Consider the following 26,911-nt stretch of genomic DNA (forward strand, 5'->3'; position numbering starts at 1 on the left):
ATACAAAAAAAATTAGCCTGATGTGGTGATATTCACCTGCAGTCCCAGTTACTTGGGAGGCTAAGGTGGGAGGATCGCTTAGCCTAGGAGGTGGAGGTTGCAGTGAGCCGATGTTACGCCACAGCACTCCAGCCTGAGTGACAAAGAGAGCCTATCTCAAAAAGAAAAAAAAAAAAAGGCAGGGGGAGGAAGGCATGGATAGCCTTTCATCCCATGACATTTTTTAGATCTTCCTTAAAAGATGACAGATGCTAATCTTGCCTTTGAAGCTGAATAGTTGCTTGCATTCAGCATGTCCTGATCAAAGCTATGGCTTGTATGGTGCTTCTAAAGATAGAATAGGCTATAGGTTCTGCTATCCTATCATGGATTTGTCAGCTGGTCCCATTCACCATGAGACTACTGAATAGTTAGGAAAGATTCAACAAAACTGCCATGTAGATAGCAATAGGCATGAATATATACATATACATATATTTTTTCCAGTAGTTTAAGATTATTTTAATCCAAATGTCTTAGTTACAAAGAAAATTGTGAGATGAATCATTTTTTATTCATTTGTGAAAATTTGTAGTTGACATTATATAAACTATTAAGGAACATACTCTTTTTACGAAAGTATTTTTCATTTTCATCTATTTTAGTGAGTCTGATGGAGGAGGCATTTTTAAAATGCATATTTTTGTCTTAAAGGGAAAATGGGAAAAGTGAGTGTTTTGAGGGAGGAAGGGGGACGCCTTGTTTCCCCAGGAGTATCGCTTTTACTGCAAGCTGTTTCCAGCTGCACGGAATGCCCTCCATCTCCTCAGACGTTGAGCCCTATGGTAAATTCTGAATTGAGTATGAGCTGGCAAAGCCTGCAAGTATTTCAAGATCTCCTCTGCATATGTATTCTCCAGGGAAGAGAAGCATATTTACTTTAGAAATTATGCTCATTTCCTCTGTTGCAATACCTTGTGAAATCGATTGCTCTAAAAGTCTTAACTTCCAGTTCTCAAAGGGAGAAAGCTGAATGCTAAATCTTGCACAGTTGATAGTAAAGAAACTTAGAATGACTTACCTGTCCAGTCATACAGATCTATAAGGAATTTTGTAAAGGGTGCCAACAGAAAAGTCAGTCCCATCCCAGAACGGGCAATAGCTGTAGAAAGAGCCAATCGTTTTTTGAAGTATTTAGTAGTTACCACAGCAGCTACTTGGTATAAGAAAGCAGAACCCAAACCTAAAAGAAAAACATAATAGTTTAGAATCACTCTCACATTAAGTGGCTTGGTACCAGAAAAGATAATTTCCTGGATCCAAGATAATAGGCCTTTTGGACCCAGGAACAGTAGAAGGGAAGGGTCCTGTTCCATCTTCTATGGATAGATGCATATATATATATATACACACACAGACACACACACACATATATACATATATATACACACACACACATACATACACAGATACATATTTTGAGACAGGGTCTCACTTTGTCACCCAGACTGAAGTGCAGTGGCGCAGGCTCGGCTCACTACAGTCTCAACTTCCTGGGCTCAAGCAATCCTCCTGCCTCAGCCTCCCAAATAGCTGGGACTACAGACATGTGCCACCACTGGCCTGGCTAATTTTTGTATTTTTAGTAGAGACAGGGTTTCACCATGTTGCCCAGGCTGGTCTGGAACTTCTGGACTCAAGTGATCCACCTGCTTTGGCCTCCCAAAGTGCTAGGATTACAAGTGTGAGCCACCACTCCCATCCTTCTATGGTCACATAATTACAAGGAACTCACCAGGTAGAAGTCCCATAGTCACACAAAGAAAAGGAATACTTGTGGCCCAGCTGCTGATCAGATATCCACCAGTAACAAGGAAAGCCCCAAGAATGGAGGTAGTTTTCTCTCCAAGTATGTCACAAATAATAGCAACCAGGGGACCTTAAAAGAAGAAAGAAAGGCAATTCTTAGGTAAATATGGTCTGGCATCTCTTATCCTCTGATGGCGATTTAAATGAATGACAAGGAAAGCAAGAGGACTGTTTACTTTGAAGTATTATGTATTTTTTTTTTTTTTTTTTTTGGGGCTAGGTCTGGCTCTGGCCCAGGCTGGAGTGCAGTGGCGGGATCTCAGCTCACTGCAAGCTCCGCCTCCCGGAGTTCACATGGTGTCTCCTGCCTCAGCCTCCGGATGGCTGGGACCACAGGCATGCATACCTCATGACTGTTTTTGTATTTTTTTTAGTAGAGACGGGGTTTCACCGTGTTAGCCAGGATGGTCTCGATCTCCTGACCTTGTGATCCGCCCGTCTCAGCCTCCCAAAGTGCTGGGATTACAGGCTTGAGCCACCGCGCCCGGCTGAAGTATTATGTATTCTTAAAAAAATATTTTCATATCGGGTTTTTTAATATCACTAGTCTCACACTATTTTAGTTTTTGGAAGGGGAGTTTAAAAGAAAATGTTTATTGCAAATATGGTTTGGAGGGGAGGTGTTTTGAAATTCATTATAGAACCTCCACGAAAAGATTGCATATAGTGGTCAATGACTAGAATAAGGTTGAATCACTTATCTGCTCTTCCATCCTGTTACAGCTCCAAATAAAAGAGGAGAAATTGGTTCTATAATTTGTTTTGAGGCTGGACGCCATGGCTCTTTAATCTCATACTTTGGGAGGCCAAGGTGGGCAGATCACCTGAGGTCTGGAGTTTGAGACCAGCCTGGCCAACATGGTGAAACCCCATCTCTACTAAAAATACAAAAATTAGCCAGGCATGGTGGCGGGCGCCTGTAATCCCAGCTACGTGGGAGGCTGAGGCAGGAGAATCGCTTGAACCTGGGAGATGGAGGTTGCAGTGAGCCAAGATTACACCACTGCACTCCAGCCTGGGCAACAGAGTGAGAGTCTGTCTCAAAAAAATAAATAAATAAATAAATAAAATTGTTCTGAGTATACTTAGATAACTAGAACTTCATGGCCTAACTTCCAGGTTGAGGGCCTTACTCACTGAACCCATATTAAGGCATTAACAGACTGGAAAGGCAATGCATGAAATACTGAATCATGGCATTTAATAATTCTTCATCTTTCTTTCTTTGAATGCTGATTCTCCCAACTTTGTTACTAAGTCAAGTGGAAGCTAAATATTGCAATTCCTTACTTTCTTAGTGTTACATAATGAACCTGAATTTTAGCAATGCTTCAGTCTGGAATAGGAATCTTGGAATTGCCCTTTGTGGTTTTTCTCTTTGGACAGCAAGCTTATTGCCAGCCTTATACCTGCACAAAAACGAAGAGATGACATGATGGATCCAATCCAACCAATTTGCTCTGAGGTGCCTTCAAACTCTTCTTGAAAGACCACAAAGAAAATTGCAAAAGTCTTGGTCATCCCCATCACAAACACATTCACCTAAATCAAAGCAGACCAGAGTCCAACTCAGGTGGTAAGTCAGCCATTACAGAGGCAATTACGGCTACTAGAAGTTATGATTCCCTTAACCTACAACTATTTACCAGTTTGCCTTATTGGTTGAGCCTCATTATACATCTTATATTTTATGGGGGAAGTCATTACTTTTAAAGTAGCTAAGCATTTTAAATGGAAACATCTCATTTAATCCTCATTTCATGGCTTTGGAATAGGCATGCCAGTGTTGTATACCAAATAATTTATACCAAATAAACCATCCAATGGGTTCACCTTGCCTGCTGCCTAGATACAGCTGATATATCAAGACGGGAATTGGCAGTAGAGAAAGAGTTATTCCCACAGCGCCCATTGTGCAGGAGACTGGAGTTCATTATGCCAGTCAGTTTCCCTGAGGTTTTGGGGATCAGAGTTTTTAAGGATAATTTGGTGGGTGGGATGCCAGTGAGTTGGGAGTGCTGATTGGTTGGGTCAGAGATGAAACAAAGCTGCCCTTTTGTGCCTAGTCACTTCTGGATGGAAGGGCAGGGGCAGGGGCAGGGGCGGGGGGACCCATGACCAGATAAACCAGTTTATTAATCTGGGTGGTGCCAGCTGATCCATCAAGTGCAGGGTCTGCAAATTATCTCAAGCACTGATCTTAGGTTTCATAATAGTGATGTTATCCCTTGAGCAATTTGGGGAGGGTCTGTCTTGTAGCCTCCAGCTGTATGATTCCTAAACCATAATTTCTAATCTTATGGCTAATTTTTAATCCTACAAAGACAATCTAGTCCCCAGGCAGAAAGGAGGTGGTTTTTTTTGTTTGTTTTGTTTTGGGGTTTTTTTTGGGTTTTTTTTGGAAAGGGCTGTTAGTTTCTCTTTCAAAATTAAGCTATTAACTAAGTTTCCCCCAAAATTAGTTCAGCCTACACATGGGAATGAACAAGGACAGCTTGGAAGTTAGAAGCAAGATGGAGTTGGTTAGGTCAGATCTCTGTCTCCGTAATAATTTTCTCAGTTATAATTTTGCGACAGCAGTTCCAAGATCAGGAAATTGAAGTTTAGAGAGGTAAAAAGTTGCTTAAAATAGGGGTACTGGAACTGAGATTTGAACCCAGATTAGACTGACTCTAGATCCGGTACTCCTCTACTGCCCTCAGTAGCATCTGTTAAAGACAGCTAATTTCAGTTACCTTTGTGGGAGAAAAGTGTTTGTCCATAAGAGGAATAATTATTCCTGTCAGTTCTTAGATTAGTTTTGATTTAACTCTGCTGCTGAGCTGAGTACCTTCCTTCACTTGATATATAAATAGGTTGACCATATAATGTATCATCCAAATTGAGACACTCAAGAGTGAAAAGGGGTGCTTAATTTTGGATTAACTGGGATGTATGGTCACCTTAAGGTTGGGCCAGGTGCCGCATCCTTTTCTTTCTGCCCCACCTAATCTTCCTTACCTGCACTCCACTAGAATTGCTGCTTTGGAGATGAGGTTTTCTTTCTGTGGAGTATTAACTTTTATTTCTCAGAATTCTAGTTAGCCGGGGGGCTGTTAAGTGCTATTCTTTCTTTCCCTTTTTGAGTAACAGTCATACTTGATCCCACAGGGGTCTAGAGGGGAAACCTAGCCAGAGTTTGCATTCAGTCTTAAAGCCCAGGAGCCATGTGTACTCTCTATCTCCAGGGGCTTCCTGGCTTCCCCTTTTCCTTTCCTTGTTTCAGTAGCACTGGCTTTTCAAGGCCACCTCTGCTTTCAACCTGGCCGTGCATTGCTTATGAACCATAAAACCAGCTGGGCATGGAGGCTCCTGCCTATAATCCTAGTACTTTGGGGGGCCAAGGTGGGTGGATCGCTTGAGCCCAGCAGTTCAAGACCAGCCTGGGCAACATGGCAAAACCCTGTCTCTACAAAAAGTACAAAAAATTAGCTGGGCGTAGTGGTATAACACCTGTAGTCCCAGCTACCTGGGAGGGTGAGGTAGGAGGATCACCTGAACCTGGGAGGTCAAGGGTACAGTGAGCTGTGATCACACTATCTGCACTCCAGCCTGGGTGACAGTGAAACCTTGTCTCAAAATTAATAATAATAAAAGAACCACAAAGCCTTAGGTTCCCTTTCATTAATGCCACTTTCTCAGCCCATCTGTTACAGTTCTGTACTCATCTCGCTTAATACCTGTTCCCTGGACAATCATTCACTCTCAAGGTTTTAATTACCACCTGCATACTTATGGTGGTGTAGCTGAATAGGGTTCTGCAATCAGTCTGCCTTAACTTGCATCCAGGCTGTGCTTCCTACTGGGGCGTGACCTTGGGCAAACTACTTCGCACATCACAGGGGTTAAGCTTCCTCTTTTATGATGGAGGGGCGGCGGTGGGGGATGAAAATGTTACCTAGCTCATAAGACTGTGAAGAGTAATTGAGAAAATTCTGATACAGTACTTAATATTTGGCACTTAACACTCGAAACAATTAACTGTGGTTTCCATTCTGCTTTCCCGAGAGCTTTAAATTCCTCTAATTGTCTACCATATCTTTATAACTTCTAGTCAACTTGTCCAAACATAAACTCACATTTCCCTTATCCTATGCCTACTCTTTTCAGTTTTTTCTATTGGTACCATTCACTCATTCATTTGAATGAGAGATATGCTTTCTCTTAGATACCTCCCTCCCTCAGCCCCTGCTTTTAAATAATCAAGACCTGCCCCCTTCTTTTCACCCCATCACTATTGGCGATGCTCAGAAATTGCAACAGTGGTAGTGGTGAGGAAGAAGTCTCTTAATATACTTTTCCCCTTTCTGATTTGATAAAAGGAACAAACTTATTTAGAATGAACAGTGCTATAAACGCCAGGACTATATATTCAAAAGTTAAAAAGACATTTTATCAGGCCTCCATTTAGGCAATTTATAACCATAATTTTCCTCTAAGGCACTTCTGTCAGGCTAGAAATTAGGCTAGAAAATATACACAGATCTCAAATGACTTGGACTTTCTTCTGTCAGTTCATAATAATGTGGTGATTGTGTCCGTTCATGAGCAAGGAGTACTAAAACGCATCATTCTGTAAAATAAACTTCCTTTTGTTCTGTGCTGGTATCTAGAGGATGTTGACCTCTATATTCTTAGCTACCTAAATTTAGCTAGCTCCTGGTCCCCCAGTTCAGAGCTTTCTGTCTCTGATTTGTCCTTGATGTCTGGGTGTAGCAGCAGTGAATGGTTAGGACTTGTCTCTAATAACTGGGTCCGTGTCCACTGTGTATCAAGAAGACCAAGGGCAGAGCCTTTGCACCTACCATGCTTACTGTCCCTTAACTTGAAGTCTTCCAACTTTGTTTGAGTTTTGACTCAACGATATTAAAACTCTCTCCCAAGGTGTAGGTTTTTTCTTAGTTAATTTAGCAGACGACATAAATCTGCATTATTCTACATAATCCCATGTCTTAGACCAAGCTTGGTAGGTTTCAGTTCTGTTACCAGAGTCCACATCATACATGGTAAATGACTCACTCCAAAATAAAGCAAAAACCCTAGAACTTCTCCAGTCCCCTCATTTTCTTTTTGTCTTTAAGAGCAGTTAATTGGGTTGAATCTGGCAGGAACACCTTAAGCAGGCCTTCCCCACACCCCACCTCCAGTAAGAGTTTCCTCACTAGATCATTTTAATTATTGTCTTGGGAAAGGAGTTGGATCAGCCTCAGTGACTTATTTTCAATACAGGGACCAGGCTTTGTCAGAGTTAGTTTTATCTAATAACAACTTCTTATCCTGCATCCCTTTCTAGTATCACCCTAGCTCCTCCTGACCTTCACAGGCAAGTTTCTGTAAAAAATACTCTATTAGGTATCTCAGCTTTCTGTCATTCCGCTACTCCACTGAAAACTAAAGTTCACTACCTTTGGCCCCCACTGCTCCACTGTACTAGCTCTTATCAAGGTTATGGGACTTTTTTGTTGCTAAACCAATAGACTCTTGTTATTTCTCTCCTATTTGACCTCTCAGTAGCATCTGCGTATCACATTTCTCTGAAATGCAAATCTATGACATCCCTGCTTAATTTTTCTCATTAGCTTCTCATAGCCTCAAGAGCCATTCTCATCTCTTCAATTTCATCAACTATCCCCTTCATCCTTATTTGTTTATTCATAAATGTGTGCAGCTATCAATTCACCCATCTATCCATCCACCAACAGTATTTACTGAGTGCCTACTACGTTCCAGGCTGTATACTGGCACTGGGCTTACAGTAATGAGCGTATACTCATGAGCAATGCAGACGAAGGCCCTGCCCCCACAGAACATTCAGTCTAGTAAGACAGACTGAATACAGAAAACAGTCATACAAATATATAAAGTGTGGCAAGTTGGTTAGAATGAATCTCTCTCTCTTTTTTTTTTAAGTAGGAAGCTCCCAAAGAACATTGTTATTTTTCACTTACCAGGAGCTCCTCTGTTACAGAAAAGAACACTTGTAAGTCATACAGAAACAAAAGCACAGTCATTCAAGTGTGCACATTACAACTGTGGGGGATTAGCCTCTGAATTTATTGTTAACATTTTGAGGATCCAGTGCATTTTTTGTGCTTAGTAAGCAGTATCACACCCTAAAAGTGGTACAGTGTTTATTAATCTGGTTATTAGATGGTTTTTCTTACGAGCAACTGAATTGGTCAAAAACCATTCTATCCTCAGAGGATAATGTAGAAAAAGTCAGGGTGGTTACTGGGGAGAAAGGCAGGAGAATTAGAGATCCTCACCAACAGTGCCCATTCTGCAAAACCTATGATTTAGGGAGGTGGCCCAGCCACAGGAAGGGCTCTCAGACTTAGGGCATCCTTTAGTTTCTCTATTAGTAACATTTCTGGGAGGAAAATGAGATTCCACATTCTTCAGTACTGAAGCTAATGTTTAGCAAGTACTACCATTATGTGTTAGGAGTTTTGTATTACATAAATCCTGGCTGGGGACCTCTGCCCCTAACTTCTGTAGCACTAGGGAGGAGGCCTGATGTTTTCCCACCATCCTATTTGTAGAGTTCTTAGTTATCTGCATGTGAACTATAGGATTATTAGAAGGCACCAGGACTTGTGCTACCCTTCCCTGTGAACTGCTTACTGTAGGGCTGAGTAGGGGAGAAGTGTCGGCAAGAAGGGTATTTTTTTGAGTGCATGTGCCGCTGGTGCTGCTCTCTGGAGAGCTGTGTAGGGCATAGCTGGGATTCACCGACATTCTGGAATGGGCATGCTGATGATGCAGATCACCACTGTCACACCTCAACCCCTGGGAGGGTGAGGGAAAGAAGTTAATTTAAAAAATGGAATGCCTAGTCTAGTTGCTTATGGGTGAGGGAGAAAAATCAGGCTCCCCCTTCAAAATCCGTGTCCTCCCTTTCCAAACACATTGGAAATATAGATAGCATAAACTATAGTTAGTGGGGATGGATTGGGAAGTAGACAGCAGGCCAGAGGAAACGTCCCCACCCCTTATCAGTGGAGGGGGCTGTGCCAGCAGTGCTCTATCTATGCTGGGCTGAACTGGGGAGACCACCCCCAGAGCACTTTTTAGCACCTCTCAGTGCTACTTTTGGGATGGTTAAAAGTATGATTGTCCCCAAACCCTAACTGCCATGCAGCCAGTACAGAACTGCTGATTGTGACCGAACATTCTCAGGTTTAAGAGGTGGTAGACAGGAAGATTAGAGGACTGGATTCAGGAACGTTTCTGTTTGTTTGTTTTGAGAGAGTCTCTCATGGTTGCCTAGGCTACAATGCAGTGGCAGGATCTTGGCTCACTTCAGTCTCCGCCTCCTGAGTTTAAGCAATTCTCCTGCCTCAGCCTCCCAAGTAGCTGGGACTGCAGGCGCACGCCACTGCACTCAGCTAATTTTTGTAGAGATGGGATTTCACCATGCTAGCCAGGCTGGTCTCGAACTCCTGACTTCAAGTGATCCGCCCACCTAGGCCTCCCAAAGTGCTAGAATTATAGGCGTGAACCCCCACACCCAGCCCAGGAACATTTCTGCTTTCGCTCCAGGGGTATTTTCAGCTTTCTCCTAGGTTGGGCATGGGCCTCTGACTTTAGCAGTTTTTGGCAGCTCCTGGCCTTGTTCCTGCCCACCCCTCCAGTCAGGTGCCAAAGATTTCCTAAGTGATCTTATTTGTAGGCAGCCCTGAGCCTTTCTCCAGAAAGCCTGCTTTCAGGCAATAGGAAAGGGGGAAAAAAGCGAAATCTTACCAGGAAAAAATGAACCACAATCATCCATCCCCATCCTCCATCCGGGGTTTCAGTGTAAGGTCGGGCCTTCCCCTCCCTCTTCAGCATGATGCCTCTTCTATTTTAAATGCAGAAGATCCCTGTGATAAATCCAAGACAGTTGATTCAGTGGACCAGAAACTAAACTTTTAAACTTTTTATCTGAAAGGGAATGTTCATACATTGTTGGTGGGAATGCAAATTAGTTCAGCCACTGTGCAAAGCAGTTTGGAGATTTCTGAAAGAACTAAAAATTGAACTACCATTTGACCCAGTAATCCCATTCCTGGGTATATACCCAAAAGAAGATAAATTGTTCTACCAAAAAGCCACATGCACTTTTATGTTCACTGCAGCATTATTCACAGTAACAAAGACATGGAATCAACCTATGTGCTCATCAAGAGTGGGTTGGATACAGAAAATGTGACACATAGACACCATGGAATACTACACAGCCATAAAAAAGAACAAAATCATATCCTTTACAGCAATATGGATGCAGCTGGAAACCATTATCTTGAGCAAACTGATGCAGAAACAACCAAATACTGCATGTTCTCACTTATAAGTGGGAGCTAAACATTGGGTACATATGGATGTAAAGATGGGAACCACAGTCACTGGGGACTACAAGATAGGGAGGGAGGAGGGTTGAAAAACTCCCTATTGGGTGCTATGCTCACTACCTGGGTGACGGGTTCAATTATACTCCAAATCTCAGCATCACACAATATACCTCTGTAGCAAACCTACACATGTACCCCCTGAATCTAAAATAAAAGTTGGAATTTAAAACAAAACAGCAAAAAAACCTTTTTTCCTCTGATATAAAACCACTTGTAATTTTTCTGAAGCCCCTCAGTTACAGATGAAGTCTGCCTGATGCAACTAAGGACTTAGTTACCTGGAAAGCCTGACCTCAGTGACTGTGGGGTGGCCAATCTGAAAACTGTACTCAGTGTCCCTCGCCCCAGGTCTGCAAGCCAGTTTCTTGGGGAAGCTGTACATCACCCTGCTGGTCCTCTGGGTGAACTCTCGACTTAAGAGATAGAAAGGGAAGGGAAGCCTTGAGTTTAGGAATTCTCCTTAGAAAACACTTGCTAAATGTAAATATTTTTGGAGCTAAACAGACGTGACAACGAAATGCGATACCCGCTCATTGAATATATCCTAGATCAGAAAAAAAGTTGTAAAAGACAGTTTGTGGGGACAATTGGGGAAACTTGAATATGGACTGTATAATACAGAATACCAAGGTTAACCTCTTGGATATGATGGTGATCTTGTGGTTCCACAAGAGAATATTCTTAGGAGATACATGCTAAAGTATTCAGGAGTAACATGACACTGTGCTACCTTCTCACAATCGGTTCTGTAAAACAAACAAGTATATATAAAGAATGATAGCAAAAAGAAAATGTAAATGTTCTGAGGAAGGGGGAACAGTACTCATTATTTTCCCTGGTGGGTTGAAGGCTGACTGTTTCTAACTGAAAAGGAAAGTCAGCTGGCAGGGTGTGCAGAATGGCCATCTGGTGAGCAGGCTGGGTGGGGAGAGATGCCAGTCATCGAAGACGTCGTAGAAAACCAACCCAGCACACAGTCCCATTCCCATCTTACCTTTGATGTGGTGTTCAGCAAAGAAATCCTCCACAGATCGGGCAATTAAGGAAGAAAAATAAATTACACCATTTTCTGGAATGTTACTCTTTTTCTAAGGCATTTCATTTTACTGCACTGTGAAAACAAGTGAGCATTGTAAGAGCCAAGGAGGGCTCAGACGATTTAGGCCCTCCTGCTAGTGGACTTTACTTCCTGAGGGGAGGAGGAAGAACTGTGATTTGATGTCATCTCAGGCCCTCCCTCCACCCACAGTCGCTCAGAAGGTAGAATTTTTTGCCGCAGGCTCAAAAGCAAGCATAGAGTAAACTAAGTGGAAAGTCCTTTTGGCGACTATGCTCAGGGCAGGGGGATGGGGCTCCAGAGCTCTCATACACTTGTCTTCAAAGTTCCTCAGGGAACTTCTCATGACATGCTTATTTTACAGGAGAATATAAAACTGGATGAGTGGCGAGAGAGGCATTTCCTGGGCCACAAACAGTAATCTTCAGTAAGCTCAACCCATTCGTGTGGCCTTTTGTATATTGACTAAAGATTCTGCTTACTAATTTGGGGTTTCAGACCCCATTTTAATTGCATTTTTGAGACCTGATTACCTCAACCACCTCCTGCAAAAGATGTATGCTCGTAGTAACTTTAACGAGATGGTTTTTTATTTTGGAAATGGTTAGGGCTGAGACTCCTAGAAAATTACTGGGATAATTCAACTTTCTCTTCCCATTTCCTCCCTCTACTCTACCCTCCACATAAAACGAAACAAAACAAACAAGTCAAATGGGAAATTGTCTTTCGTCTCCCACACCAATATTCCAGATTTTAAACCAGAGTATATTTTAGATGAAAGGATGTGTTTTTAGTTTTATCTGGAAAATCTGCACATATTTATGCATGCTCCTTTTTAAAAAGCAAGAGGCTTCTCAGGTTCTTAAAATCAAACCCTATAACACTTTTTGATTAAAGTGCTTGCAGAAGGACAGCTTAGTTGTTTGGGAGGGTGTCCTATAAGTGTAACCATGGAAGGATTATGCGGTTACATGATGCTGGTGGCAGGGATCAGATAAACATTCAGCAGAAGGAGAAAACCAGAAGAGAGAAGGCAAATGCTTTCCAGAGAGCTGTTTGTAATTATGAATACACTCCAGACTCTCTCTCTCTCTCTCTCTCTATATATATATATATATATTTTTTTTTTTTTTTTTGAGACAGAGTCTCACTCTGTTGCCCAGGCTGGAGTGCAGTGGCGCAATTTCGGCTCACTGCAACCTCTGCCTCCCGTGTTCAAGCGATTCTCCTGCCTCAGTCTCCCAAGTAGCTGGGACTACAGGTGCACACCACCACGCCCGGCTAATTTTTTGTATTTTAGTAGAGATGGGGTTTCACCGTGTTGCCCAGGCTGGTCTTGAACTCCTGAGCTCAGGCAATCTGCCTGCCTTAGCCTCCCAAAGTGCTAGGATTACAGACATAAGCCACTGTGGCTGGCCTGAAAACATTTTTTAGTAAACAAGACTGATTTATTTATTTATTTATTTGGTGGCCCGCTTGTTGCTCTTTTAAAGCAGGGCTATCTATGATTTCTTTTTTTATTGAGACAGGGTCTGCTCTATTGCCCAGGCTGGAGTGCAGTGGCATAATCATGGCTTACTGCAGCCTTGACCTCCCCAGTTCAAGCAATCCTCCCACCTCAGCCTCCTGAGTAGCTGGGACTACAGGCATGCGCCACCATGCTCAGCTAATTAAATTTTTTTGTTGTTGTTGTAGAGATGGGGGTTTCATCCTTTTACCCAGGCTGTTTGCGATCTCCTGGGCTCAAGCGATCCTCCCATCTTGACCTCCCAAAGTATTGGGATTACAGGTTTAGCCACCATAATGGGCCAGCTACCTATAATTCTAATCACAGGATGAAATGAGGCAAGACTTTATATATATTTTTCTCACACACACAGAGGAATATATATACACATACATATATACATATAGGAATATGTACACATACAAGAATATATACACATATAGATGATTAGGAATATATATGTGTGTGTGTAAAAACACACACACACATATATTCCATACACACACACACACATATATATTCCTATTCATCTTTATCTTATAACAGGCTTTATATTGATAGAGAACTCTGATGCTAATGCCTGGGGTCAGATTTGAAATGCAGCAGAACAGGAAGTCATTCATAGAGGCCAAGAGGGCAGCAAAGTAATCAGAGAGTAACTCCTTCAAATCAGAGAATAACTCCTTCAAACATATGTTTCATGAAGGCACATTAACAGAAATCTGCAGGCTTGGTGATAATCTCAATTTTGTCATTTTTTTAAGCCCGTAGACTCTTTGAGTCTGTTTCTAAAACTCTAAAGTGTATCTAATATTTTGCAAGGTTGTTGTGAGGATTAACAATATATCATGTAAGATGACTACACATTGGACCTACTATTGGTACTTGGTTCATGAAAAATAATTTTCGTTAGTCAAATGAGGCCTAATAGCAAGAACAAAGAATTCTTAAGCCACCTTTGGGATATTAGTTAACATTTTGGCAGCTGTACCTGATTGACTTAATAAAGCTTATAGGGTCTTTAAGGAAACATAAACAATTCCCTTAACTTCTAACCTTTTAACTCTTGGCCCTAAAGCTATTCAGCAAGAATGCAGCATGATTTTGCAATCATCACCCAAGGTAATCATCATGATTACTCTCATCCCACTGTCAAATATAGCCAGCCCAGGAATAATCTTTAACACTTTTGGATTTAGACTTTAATAAGCATTACCAACTAGAATTAAGATATTTTATTTTCAGTTGACTCTCTCCTTGCCCTCATTCAATTCTTGTGCAGAAAAGAGTTACTGGCAAGAGATTCCTATTCTTTGAAACATCACTGGCCTGAGATTCCTATTCTTTGAAAGGCCTGTTTACATGGTTGGCCTCTGGCTGGCAACTGGGAACTTAGATTTCAGGGGGGTTCCTACCATTCCTTAAATGATAATAGTGAATCATTGTGCCTAAAGTATGTAAACAATACAATTTTTATGCTGAACGTTTGCTTTCTTTTTGGGAGCCTGGAATTTTGATATGTGCTAGGCAGAGGGTTCTTACCTGACCAGCCCCCTTGGGCACTGAGTCTCTACTAAGCTTTCTGGATTTGCAACATTTCACACATGTTACAACTCATTGCTGGAGGAATTAACTGCATCCTGTGTATCTTCACTGACAGAAGAATTCTTGCAAGCTTCTGCCTGGTTTCTTCTGGACTTTGCCCCATCCTCCTTTTGCCTTTGTTGAGTCAGCTTTGTATCCTTTCACTTTAATAAACCATGTAAGTACAACAACTACGTGCTCGGTCCTGTGAGTCATCCTAGTGAATTATCAAACCTGAGTGGTTGAATGAGTCTGGGTTATTGAGAAAGAATAGAATATTCTCCAGAGCAAGAACCAGTGATGGGGGAGGAGATATTGAGGTTGATTTACTATAAGAATTGACTCACATGATTATGGAGACTGAAAAGCCTGCACTCTGGTCAGCAAGCGGGACAATCAAGAGAGTTGATGGTGTAGTTCCAGTCTGAGTCCAGAAGCCTGAAAACCAGAAGTGCTGATGGTGTAAGCTTTAATCTGAGAGGGCCTGAGAACCAGGAGAGCCATTTGTGTAAGTTCCATTCTGAGTCTGAGTCCAAAGTCAGGAGAAGACCGATGTCCCGACTCCAGGACAGTCAGGCAATGAGAAATTCTTTGTTAGCCTTTTATTCTAGTCAGGCCTTTAATGGATTGCATGAGTTCCGCCCACATTGGGGAGGGCAGTCTTCTTCAGTCTACTGATTCAAATGCTGATCTCATCCAGAAACACCTTCACAGTTGCACCCCAAAATAATATTTAGCCAAATACCTGAGCATCCCATAGCCCAGCCAAGCTGACACATAAAATTAACTGTTATAGAAGTGTCCTGGGACTCCCTCATACAAGCATACTTCAGTTTTGGCTCTGTACAGACTAGAAAATAAGCCTTCTCCAGCCTCAAGCTCTTTCCAGCGTGTCTTATGTTTCATTGATAAATTGGATACATTATATCCTACCTCAAAGGGTGCTGTGAAGAATAAATGAGAATGTATGTTCATTTATTTCATTCAATAAAAACAGTTGCTTTCTATGTGCCAGATGTTGTGCCAGACAGAGGGGGCTATATAGTGCACACAGGCTGGCATGAGATGTGGCCCAAGGGGTTAGCAGGGGCTAAATCATGCAGGGGTTGGGAGGTCACGGTTAAAATTTTTTTAATTAATTTTTTTTTTTTTTTGAGACAGGGTCTCGCTCAGTCACAGCCCAGGCTGGAGTGCAATGGCACAATCTCATCTCACTGCAGCCTCTGCCTCCTGGATTCAAGTGATTCTTGTGCCTCATCCTCCTGAGTAGCTGGGATTATGTGCACCACCACACCCGGCTAATTTTTTTTTGGATTTTTGGTAGAGATGGGGTTTCACCATGTTGGCCAGGTTGGTTTCGAACTCCTGACCTCAAGTTATCTGCCCATCTCGGCTTTCCAGAGTGCTAAGATTACAGGCATGAACCACTGTGCCCAGCCATAACTTTTTAATTCTAAATGCAATGGAAGGCTGTTCATAGTGGCTCACACCTATAATCCCGGCACTTTGAGAGGCCAAAGTGGGTGAATTAGTTGAGGCCAGGAGTTTGAAACCAACCTGGGGAGCATGGCGAAACCCTGTCTCTATGCAAAAATTAGCCAGGTGTTGTGGTGCATGCCTGTAATCCCAGCTACTCGGGAGACTGAGGCACAAGAATCACTTGAACCCGGGAGGCAGAGGTTGCAGTGAACTGAGATTGTGCCACTGCACTCCAGCCTGGGTGACAGAGCGAGACTGTCTCAAAAAAAAAAAAAAAGAAAAGAAAAAAAAAAAAGACAAAGCTTGTGCCCTCAAAGTGTGTATACTAGTGCGGAAGTCAGACATAAAACAACATGTATGTCAGTTATTAATAAGTATGGTGAAGACCACACATATATGTCCCATCTATTAAAGTACAAGCTCAAAGACTGGAGCTATGTCTTACTAAAATGTTTGCTGTTCTCACATAGCACCTTGTATTTGTAGATGCTTAATATTTTTGGATAAATAATATTCTGGAGGTTTTTACACTGTCAAATGTTAAATTGCTAGATCAACAGAACTACATTCAAGTTCAACGATCCGTCTTTTGTGCCTGCTTGTGCACAATTCCGTTGTTGAAAACTATAAAGGTTGAAACGAACTTTTTTTTTTTTTTTTTGAGATAGTGGCTTGCTCTGTTACCCAGGCTAGGGTGCAGTGGCACATCATCAACATCAACCTTCTAGGCTCAAGTGACCCTCCTGCCTCAGCCTCCCGAGTAGCTTGGACTACAGGCCCATGCCACCATGCCTGGTTAATTAAAAAGAGCTTTTTTTGTAGAGATGGGGTCACAGTATGTTGCCCAGGCTGGTCTTGGCTTAAGCCATCTCCTGCCTTGACCTCTCAAAGTGCTGGAATTACAGGTATGAGTCACTGTACTCAGCTAGACCTATACTTTTCAAATGTAAAAATTTATTTTCTAGCCAACATGTCCTATTTGGTGGTCTGGGTGTTAAAGAGTACAGACTCAGCTGGGCGCGGTGGCTCATGCCTGTAATCCTAGCACTTTGGGAGGCTGAGGCAGGCAGATCATGAGGTCAGGAGATTGAGACCATCCTGGCTAACACAGTGAAACCCCGTCTCTACTAAAAATACAAAAAATGAGCCAGGTGTGGTGGTGGGTGCCTGTAGTCCCAGCTACTGGGGAGGCTGAGGCAGGAGAATGGCATGAACCCGGGAGGCAGAGCTTGCAGTAAGCCGAGATCATGCCAGTGCACTCCAGCCTGGGCGACAGAGCTAGACTCCATCTCAACAACAAAAAAAAGAGTACAGACTCTGAGTTGGAGTCCTGAGTCCAAATGATGACTCTGGTAATTTCATAGCCTTAGTTACACAAACCTAAGATAGGGTAAATAAGAGTACCTACTGTATAGGGTTGTTAAGGAAAATTAAATGAGTTCCTGCCATATAGTATAGCTGATCCTTGAACAACACGGATCCACTTACACATGAATTTTCTTTCACCTCTGCCACCCTGAGACAGTGAGACAAACCCTCCTTTTCATACTACTCATTGTGAAGATGACATATACAAAGACCTTTATAACGATCCACTTCTACTTAATGAATATTAAATATATATTATCTTCCTTACAGTTTTAATAACATTCTTTTCTCTAGCTTTACTGTAAGAATATAGTATATAATACATAAAACAGCTGGGCACGGTGGCTCATTGCCTGTAATCCCAGCACTTTGGGAGGCTGAGGCAGGTGGATCGAGGTCAAGAGATCGAGACGATCCTGGCCAACATGATGAAACCCCGTCTCTACTAAAAATACAAAAATTAGCCAGGTGTGGTGTCACATGCCTGTAATCCCAACTACTCGGGAGGCTGAGGCAGAAGAATCGCTTGAACCCGGGAGGCGGAGGTTGCAATGAGCCGAGATCGCACCACTGCACTCCAGCCTGGCAGCAGAGCAGGACTCTGTCTACCAAAAAAAAAAAAAAAAAAAAAAAAAAAACAAACCAAAAAGACATGAAACATAGAAAACTAGTGTTAATGTTTAAGTCAGTAGGCTATTGAGGGGTTAAAAGTTATATTTAGATCTCTGACTGCACAGGGGTGGGATCCATGGATGTACCTGGTGAGAATGTAGGTATTTCAGGAAGCTTCTTAAACAAAAGCAAGTAATTTAGAACAAAGACCTTTTAAAACAATTACAATTTGATAACTGAACAAAAAGAACATTTGGTTAAGTTTAAAGAATCTAGAAAAGATCCATTTTCCTCCAAACAGATTTATTGAATATAGCAAAATTCTATATACAAAGTGACCTGGACCTGCTGCTTCAAAACATGATCCTTTCTTACTAATATCTTGATAGTCGGTCCATAGAGCATTAGAAAGCAATTGACTCTTAAATAAATAGAAAAGTGCCCAATGTACATTAAATGAATGGCCTAACTACTGGAACTTTAGTAGTTCTATAAGGTAATTAACATAGGTAGGATTGAGTTCCTGCGACAGGCTGCTGAAGAACAGATATGAGGTGTCAAGAGGCCATTTTGTGCACTGCCACTGTGATGCCATCATGTTTCTGGATCATAATGTTCCTGAAATGCAAGGAAGAAAATATTCAGTAAGACATTATCAGTGGTACTTCACTGTAAGATTAAAGATGTTGTTTGGTTTAGGACACAATGTATAAAATAATGCAATTGTTCTCTATGTATAAAACCAATAAACATAACAAAACATTTGGGAAATACATAAACATATAGCATATAAACACGAAATGAATCCTTAATCCTACTACACACAGACAACCACTGTTAATATTTCCCTGGTTCTTTGTTTTGGTTTTTTTAGGCACTCTCTTGCTATGTTGCCCAGACTGGCCTCAAACTCCTGGACTAAGCAATCCTCCTGCTTCAGCCACCTCAGTAGCTGGAACTACAAAAAAAAGGCTTTCCTGGTCCTTGTTTTCTTTGCATGTATATGATACAGTCATGTGCTGCATAACAATGCGTCAGTCAACAGTGTACCCTACATATGATGGTAGTCCCATAAGATTATAATGGAACTGAAAAATTCCTATTGCCTAGTGACCTTTTAACTGTCCCAACGTCACACAGCACAACACACTACTCACATGTTTGTGGTAATGCTGGTGTAAACAAATTGTGCTGCCAGTCATAAAAAGTATAGCACATACAATTATGTACAGTACATAACACTTGATAATAAATGACTATGCTATGGTTTATGTATTTACTACACTTTTTTTTTTTTTTTGAGATGGAGTCTTGCTCTGTTGCCCAGGCTGGAGTGTGCTGGAGTGCACTGGCGTGATCTCTGCTTCCCGAGTTCAAGCAATTCTCCTGCCTCAGCCTCCCGAGTAGCTAGGATTACAGGTGCCTGCCACCATGCCTGGCTAACTTTCGTATTCTTAGTAGAGACAGGGTTTCACCATGTTGGTTAGGCTGGTCTCGAACTCCTGACCTCAAGTGATCTGCCTGCCTTGGCCTCCCAAAGTGCTGGGATTATAGGTGTGAGCCACTGTGGCCGGCATACTTTTTATAATTATTTTAGAGTATACTACTCCTACTTATTAAGAAAAGGTTAACTATAAAACAGCCTCAGACAGGTCCTTTAGGAGGTATTCCAGAAGGTATCATCATTACAGGAGACAGGAGATGACAACTCCATGCATGTTACTGCCCTGGATGACCTTCCAGTGGGAGAAGACGTAGAGGTAGAAGACAGTGATATTGATGATCCTGACCCTGTGCAGGCCTAGGCTAATGTGTGTTTCTTCTTTGTTTTTAACAAAAGTCTAAAAAGTGGAAAACAAAAAAAATTAAAAAAGAATTTTTGTGCAGCTGTACAATTGTTTTAAGTGTTATTATAAAGGTCAAAAAGTTTTATTGGCTCACTCAGAGCAACTTCCAGTCTTGTAAGCTCCCTTCGTGGTTAAGTGCCCTATTCAGGAAAACTTTTTAAAAAATTTTTCTATATCGTATTTTTACTGTATCTTCTCTATGTTTAGATACACAAATACCACTGTTATAACTGCCTACATTATTTAGGTACAAATCTTTGCAGTCTAAGAGCAATACAGCCTAGATGTGTAATAGGGTATACCACCTAGGTTTGTTTAAGTACACTCTATGATGTTCATACAACAAAACTGCCTGACACATTTCTCAGAACGTATCCCCATTGTTAAGCAATGCATGACTGTATGTTTCTTCTTTTTACAAAGCTGTGATAGTAGCAGTTGTATATGTTTTTTCACATATTATTCTGAGGACTATCACTTGGAATATCTTTAGTGATTTTATTACTTTAGAAGTAATTTTTGGCTGGGTGCAGTGACTCATTCCTGTAATCCCAGCACTTTGGGAGGCTAAGGTGGGCAAATCACTGGAGCCTAGGAGTTTGAGACCAGCCTGGGAAACATGGTGAAACCTCCTCTCTACAAAAAAATACAAAAATTAGCTGGGTGTGGTAGTGCACACCTGTAGTGTCAGCTATAACTTGGGAAGCTGAGTTGGGTGAATCGCTTGAGCGATTGAGAAGGGTTGAGGTCACAGTGACCCATGAGCACACCACTGTACTCCAGCCTGGTGCCAGGGCAACACCCTGCCTCAAAAAAAAAAAAAAAAATTAGTTTTATTCTCGGATTAGTTTTCCTTTGTGCTATTTACTACTTTCTTTTTGTTGATAAACTGATAGTTTGTGCCAATTCTTATTCTTCATTTAAATAGCATTGTGTCTTGAGAGCACATTAGCTTTAGGGATCAACTTGTCTGTTCCTGTGATCCAAAAGATTAAGAACTTTTCCCAAAGTAGTTTGAATAAGGAATCACTGATGAACACAGGGCCGGCCCCCGCCAATTTTACCAGGAATTTTTCTGAACAAAAAGGAAAGGATCTGTTGAAATCTACTCACCCATTATCTGATTCTAGACACACCACAGGAATATCAGTGGGGTCAGATGTTAGCTTAGCTGCTTGCTGGGCTAGAACAGATATCACTCCAGCATGCTCATCTGACAGGGTCCCACGGCCTGGAAAACAGAGATGATATATGTCACCTGATTGCTCACAGAGTATTTCTGCTAGAATAAGCTAGCTGGTTGTTTTAAAATGTCAACAGAATTGTCTTTTTATTAATGTTTGTATTAATCTGTATATATTATAGTAACTAAATCTTGGGTACAAAAGTACCTATAAATTCTAGGTATGAAAATTAATTACTAAGTATACTTCACAATATAATTCTGTATACAAAGGCAACACAAACTTAACTGTACCTGAAACCAAATCAGGTAACAGACATGCCACTATGGCAGAGCATATGGATGTACCATTACTATACAAAACATTTTGACCAGATCTGATGCCGACGTTTGGGCCTTGAAGGTTTCTTGAAGGAACTCATTTAGTTTTAGATTTCCATACCTGAATTTCAGTCTTTCCATTAGTGAGCCTGGCAAATGCTTCCAAAAATTTACCCTTTTTCTCCCAAATGACTGATGTGCGTGTTAAACATAACTGAGTTACACAGATTACCTCTTTCAGTTACCCTTCCAGCAAAAATTCAGAGCTTTAAACATTCCTGACTTAGGAGCAACAAGTCTTGGGTTTACTAGTTCTGTCACTAATTAACTGCTTTAGTTATTTACCTTTCCAAACTTATTTCCTCATCTGTAATTGCTACCATTTATTAAGTATTATGTCTCAGTTCTATGTAAGCATTTTATACATATTATATAACCTTAAAATATTGTGATTAGGCCGGGTATGGTGGCTCATTCTTGTAATCCCAGCACTCTGGGAGGCTGAGGTGGGTGGATCACCTGAGATAAAGAGTTCGAGACCAACCTGGCCAACATGGTGAAACCCTGTCTCTACTAAAAATACAAAAATTAGCTGGGCGTGGTGGTAGATGCCTGTAATCCCAGCTACTCAGGAGGCTGAGGCAGGAGAATTGCTTGAACCTGGGAAGTAGAGGTTGCAGTGGGCCAAGATTGTGCCACCACACTCTAGCCTGGGCAACAGAGCAAGACTTTGTCTCAAAAAAAAAAAAAAAAAAAAAAAAAAAATTGTGATTAAGAGGCCTCAGGGCCAGACAAAAATCCTAGCTTAACTACTTACCAGCTGTATGACCTCAGGCAAATTATTTAACCTCTGTGTCTCAGTTTCTTTTTTTTTTATTTTTATTTTTTGAGACGGAGTCTTGCTCTTGTCATCCAGGCTAGAGTGCAATGGTACAATCTTGGCTCACTGCAACCTCTACCTCCCACGTTCAAGTGATTCTCTGCCTCAGCCTCCAGAGTAGCTGGTATTACTGGCACCTGCTACCATGCCTGGCTAATTTTTTTTGCATTTTTAGTACAGATGTGGTTTCACCACGTTAGCCAGGCTAGTCTCGAACTCCTGACCTCAGGTGATCCACCCACCTCTGCCTCCCAAAGTGCTGGGATTATAGGTGTGAGCCACCGCACCCGGCCTCTTTTTTTAAATTTTAAAAACATATATATATATATATATATATATATATATATATATTTATTTATTTATTTTAAAAATAGAGATGGGGGTCTCACTGTGTTGCACAGGCTGGTCTTGAACTCCTGGGCTCAAGTTATCCATCTGCCTTGGCCTCCCAAAGTGCTGGGATTACAAGCGTAAGCCACTGCACCTGGCCCCTCAATTTCTTTTTCTACCCCACTGGGTTGTTATGAGGAATAAAAGAGTATATGTAAAGCACTTACAATGGTGCTTGGCACATAAGAGCTCAATAAATATAATTCTATGATTATTACCATTATTAAATAACAACTCAGTGAAGAAAATGAAGCCCTAAATGGTAGTTTTTTGGTCCATGTTCACACTACTAGCAAATGAAAGAGCAAGGGGTTGAGACCAGGTATGTCCAACAATGAAACCCCATTTTACTGCCTATTCACTTCTTGTTTAGTGTAGTTGAGCTTAAAAATAGTACACCACCCACCTTGCAGGGTTGTTGTGAAAAGTAAAGATAATGTATTTAAAACCTAGCAGTCTCAGCATATGGAATACACTCAATAAATGGTTGACAGCCGTTATCTGAAGTCCTTTCTAGACTCAATTTAAAATGATTCAAATATTATTTTTAGTAGAGACAACTATTTATTGCTATAGGACTGAAAGGAACATCTTCCTTCATAAATACCAACTGAAAAGTTTCAATTTTCTGATACTGTTATTTGGAGATAATCTCTACTCTCAAATGCAGAAAGAACTGGCAAGGTAACAGGAAATAAAAGCTAGAAAATAATAGCACGCTAGGCTCCAAGTCAACATCAGATGCTGTGCAATTCACCAAATGGTTGGTATGAGAGATACTTACAACCCAGATTAAGTCCTTGTGAATCTGTGCACAGGACTCCAACAATGGAGGGATTCTTCATTCTAATTCCAGGAACACAGAAGTACATAATGGAAGAAAAAAGATTTAAATAAATATAAACACACAGGTGTTCTATGTACCAGGCATTCTTTAAGTGCTTTAAATCAATATTTCTCAATCTTTTTTCATTGTCACACCCTAAGAAAAAAATTAAGTTCTAGGGCCGGGCGCGGTGGCTCACGCCTGTAATCCCAGCACTTTGGGAGGCCGTGTGAGGTGGATGGATCACCTGAGGTCGGAGTTCAAGACTAGCCTGACCAACATGGAGAAACCCCCGTCTCTACTAAAAATACAAAATTAGCCGGGCGTGGTGGCGCATGACCGTAATCTCAGCTACTCGGGAGGCTGAGGCAGGATAATCGCTTGAACCCCCGGAGGCGGAGGTTGCGAAGAGCCGAGATCACGCCATTGCGCTCCAGCCTGAGAAACAAGAGCGAAACTCCGTCTCAAAAAAAAAAAAAAAAAAAAAAGAAAGAAAAAAAAAGAAAAGAAAAGAAAAGAAGAAAACAAAAGAGTTCTAATTAATTAATTTAAATAAACCAGTTTCTCTCTGATGAGAGAAAAAAATGTGTACTGCTGAGTTCTGCAGGGCCACAAACACTGCGTGAAAAACATCTAGGATGTTTTCACTCTTGTTAAAAAATGCATGTTTTAGTACTAACTCATTTAAAACAGCCGTTGAAAAACTCTTAAGTTACCTCCTGGAGGGTAAGTGGAAGCTGAGGGACATCGGTGGTAGGCAGGTGTCTCTCTGTACCCTTTATACTTTTCCAGTTTTGAATTTTACATAGATACTGCTCGTTCGAAAAATTTGAAGGATGATTGTTATCTACTGAAGCACCAAGTAACTGATAGGTTACACACAAGGAGATACACTGCAGGGCTCGACTCTGCACAACCGGCACAATCTTCCCAAAAGTCAACCCATTTCCTAAAACTCGTGCGGAACAACCCTGACCCTAAAGACGATTTCAACAATGAGATAGGCAGTTTTGGCCCGTGGCCTGGGCCCAGGAGACTCGTTCAAGAGGGAATGTGCGCTGCCCGGCAGGATTTTAATTCCGGGTCACCTGCCCCGCCCTGCGGCCCTTGGGTAGGGCTTAGTCCCCTCATCCCGTGTCCCAGGGGTCGCGACACGTCCCGGAGACGCCCTGGCCGGCACTCGCAGGTCGCGCCTTTCGTCCCGCTCAAGTTCCTCCGCCGCGACCTCAGAACAGGACGAAGAAGCGCGCACTACTCACGTGTCTTCCAAGTGCTGCTCCAAGGTCGCCTCCATCCCACCCACCGACCACCCTGACCCAGAACCCAGCGGCACAGCACGTCCTTCTCCACCACAGTCCTCAGTCACTTGACGCGAGCGGGGCGTGGGCCGTAACGGCGCCTCCAAAGGGACAAAATTGATCACGGTGCAACGTCCGCGTTCTTTACTGGAAAACATCACTGCGCTTCCGCCGCACAGAGTCCGGCGAAGGCTTGGGCTGCCGGCGCGGTGACCCGCTCCTGGCTCCATGGCGGAACCGTCCCGCAGGGATTATTCCCCTCTAGGGAGAGAGGTCTGCAGCCGGGCCTCAGTATCTCAGTTCGTGGCCTGGCATTTTGTGTCAGTGTTTTTTAACCTTTGGACCCTACTTCAACCTAGTCCGAGACCTAGGGGACAGATCTTAAAGTTTTACAATAACCCAGGGGTCAGACAGGGTCTGATCTAGCCTGTGGGGCAAGTACGGGGAAGACACGGGACCTCTGGGAGGGGCTTAGTAGGCTCGTAGGGGGAAAGACGCACACAGGGACTAAAGGACCAGATGGAGCAAGGTTCAACTCCCCAGCTGAGTGTTGGCAAAGTGTCGGGATTTTAACGAAGACATTGGTGCTTATTATGGTGAGGGGACTCCGGACAGTTTAGGGGAAGAGAGTGGCATTTGGGTCCTAACTTGTAAGGAAGACTGGGTAGGACTATTTAAAAATAACTTTAAAAAATTAATTATAAAGCTGGTGAAAATAAAGGAAAACACCTATGGCCCCACTGTCCACAGATGACTTTTAACCCCTTGGAGAATATCCTTTCAGATAGTTGTCTTTGCAAATGTGTACTTTTAATGTTTTTTCGTTTGCCTTTAAAAAAATTTTTTGGGGGGGCACAGGGTCTTGTGCTGTCACCCAGGCTGTAGTGCAGTAGAACAGTTATAGCTCATTACAACCTCGACGTCCTGGGTTCAAGCTATCCTCCCCTCTCAGCCTCTCAACTGGCTAGGACCACAGCCTCGAGTCATCATGCCTGGCTAATTTTTACATTTTTTTGTAGAGATGGGGGTCTCGCTGTGTTGTCCGGGCTGGTCTTAAACTCTTTGCCTCAATAGTCCTCACACTCTAGCCTCCCAAAATGTGATTGCAGGCTGAGTCACCACACCCAGCATGTTTTTTTTTTTTCTTTTGTAAGCAAAATTGACATACATACTGGAGGTACAATTCTGTAGCTGGCCTTCTTTACAGAGTTTAGAATAAATGTCTTTCCATGTCAAGTTTTCACTTACATCCTTTGTAATTGTTGCAAAATATTCCATTTTATAGCTGTATCTTAATTGTGGATTAAGGTTGGAGTGCAGTGGCGCCTCTTAGTCCAGCCTCTCAGCCTCAGAGGTCTCAAGTGATTCTCCCACCTCAGCCTCCCAAGCTAGTGACTACAGGGACTCCCACTACACTCCAGCTAATTAAAACAATTTGTGGCCGGGCGCTGTGGCTCAAGCCTGTAATCCCAGCACTTTCTGAGGCCGAGACGGTGGGATCACGAGGTCAGGAGATCGAGACCATCCTGGCTAACACGTGTCCCGCCTCTATTAAGAAATACAAAACTAGCCAAGCAGGTGGCGGCTTGCAGTCCCAGCTACTCGGGAGGCTGAGGCCGGAGAATGGCTGAACCCGGGAGGCATGGAGCTTGCAGAGCTGAGATCCGCCACTGCACTCCAGCCAGGGTGGCACAGAGGGAGACCTGCCTCAAAAAAAAAAAAAAAAAAAAAAAAAAACAATTTGTAGATGTGGGGTCTCAGTGTGTAGCCCAGTCTCAAGTGACCCTCCCTCCTTGGCCTCCCAAAGTGCTGAGATTGCAGGTGAGCCTCTATACTAACACTTTTTTTTTTTTTTTGCTTTTGTTTGTTTTTTGTTTTAGCTATTACAGTGCTGGTTGAATATCCTCATAGCTAAATATTTGTGCAGTTTTAAAATTTCCTTATAAGTTGCTAGAAATGGAATGACTGGGTTAAAGGACATGGTCATTTTTTTAAGACTTTTGATACATACTTACAAATTGCCTCCCGAAAAAGTGGTGCTAATTTACATTCAAATTGGTAATCTTCGCCCCCTCCATGGATCATTCCTTGTGCTAAGTTTCTTCCGACTCTCTCACCTCCAGCTTTTTACTCACAGCCTACCTTCCAGTCTGGTTCCCAGCTCCCAGATCGGAAGATACCAGACTCTGGTATTGAACCAGAGTCCAATACCCGGCACTGGCATTCAGAGTCCCTTTTTATTCCTCAGCTGTCATAGTGAAACTTGCAGCTTCCTTAAAATT

At 42.2% G+C, this 26,911-nt stretch overlaps 2 protein-coding genes across 3 annotated transcripts in view; both read right to left on the minus strand.

Moving 5' to 3' along the window:
• The window catches only part of SLC16A4 (solute carrier family 16 member 4), a 29,122-nt gene extending 17,074 nt beyond the window's left edge, over positions 1-12,048 (minus strand). Inside the window, exons 1-5 of one of the 2 annotated variants that reach the window (XM_003892359.5) lie at positions 11,272-12,048; positions 9,631-9,749; positions 3,258-3,390; positions 1,775-1,918; positions 1,061-1,222 (exon numbers count right to left, since the gene is read on the minus strand). In XM_003892359.5, coding sequence (XP_003892408.1) covers positions 1,061-1,222; positions 1,775-1,918; positions 3,258-3,390; positions 9,631-9,717 — 526 coding nt within the window. In that variant the 5' untranslated portion in view covers positions 9,718-9,749; positions 11,272-12,048. The remainder of the gene's footprint in view (positions 1-1,060; positions 1,223-1,774; positions 1,919-3,257; positions 3,391-9,630; positions 9,750-11,271) is intronic. The other variant, XM_003892360.5, reaches the window with a different exon arrangement.
• Positions 12,049-18,166: 6,118 nt separating this feature from the next.
• Positions 18,167-25,546, minus strand: LAMTOR5 (late endosomal/lysosomal adaptor, MAPK and MTOR activator 5). Its single transcript, XM_031651883.1, has 4 exons — positions 24,591-25,546; positions 23,290-23,351; positions 20,845-20,962; positions 18,167-18,502 (listed from the first exon to the last, which is right to left on the minus strand). Exons 1-4 carry the CDS (start codon positions 24,857-24,859, stop codon positions 18,442-18,444), a joined length of 510 nt encoding a protein of 169 aa, XP_031507743.1. The 5' UTR covers positions 24,860-25,546; the 3' UTR covers positions 18,167-18,441.
• Positions 25,547-26,911: the final 1,365 nt, after the last annotated feature.

The sequence above is a fragment of the Papio anubis genome, chromosome 1, assembly GCF_008728515.1.
Source record: "Papio anubis isolate 15944 chromosome 1, Panubis1.0, whole genome shotgun sequence".
NCBI classification, from domain to species: Eukaryota; Metazoa; Chordata; class Mammalia; order Primates; family Cercopithecidae; genus Papio; species Papio anubis.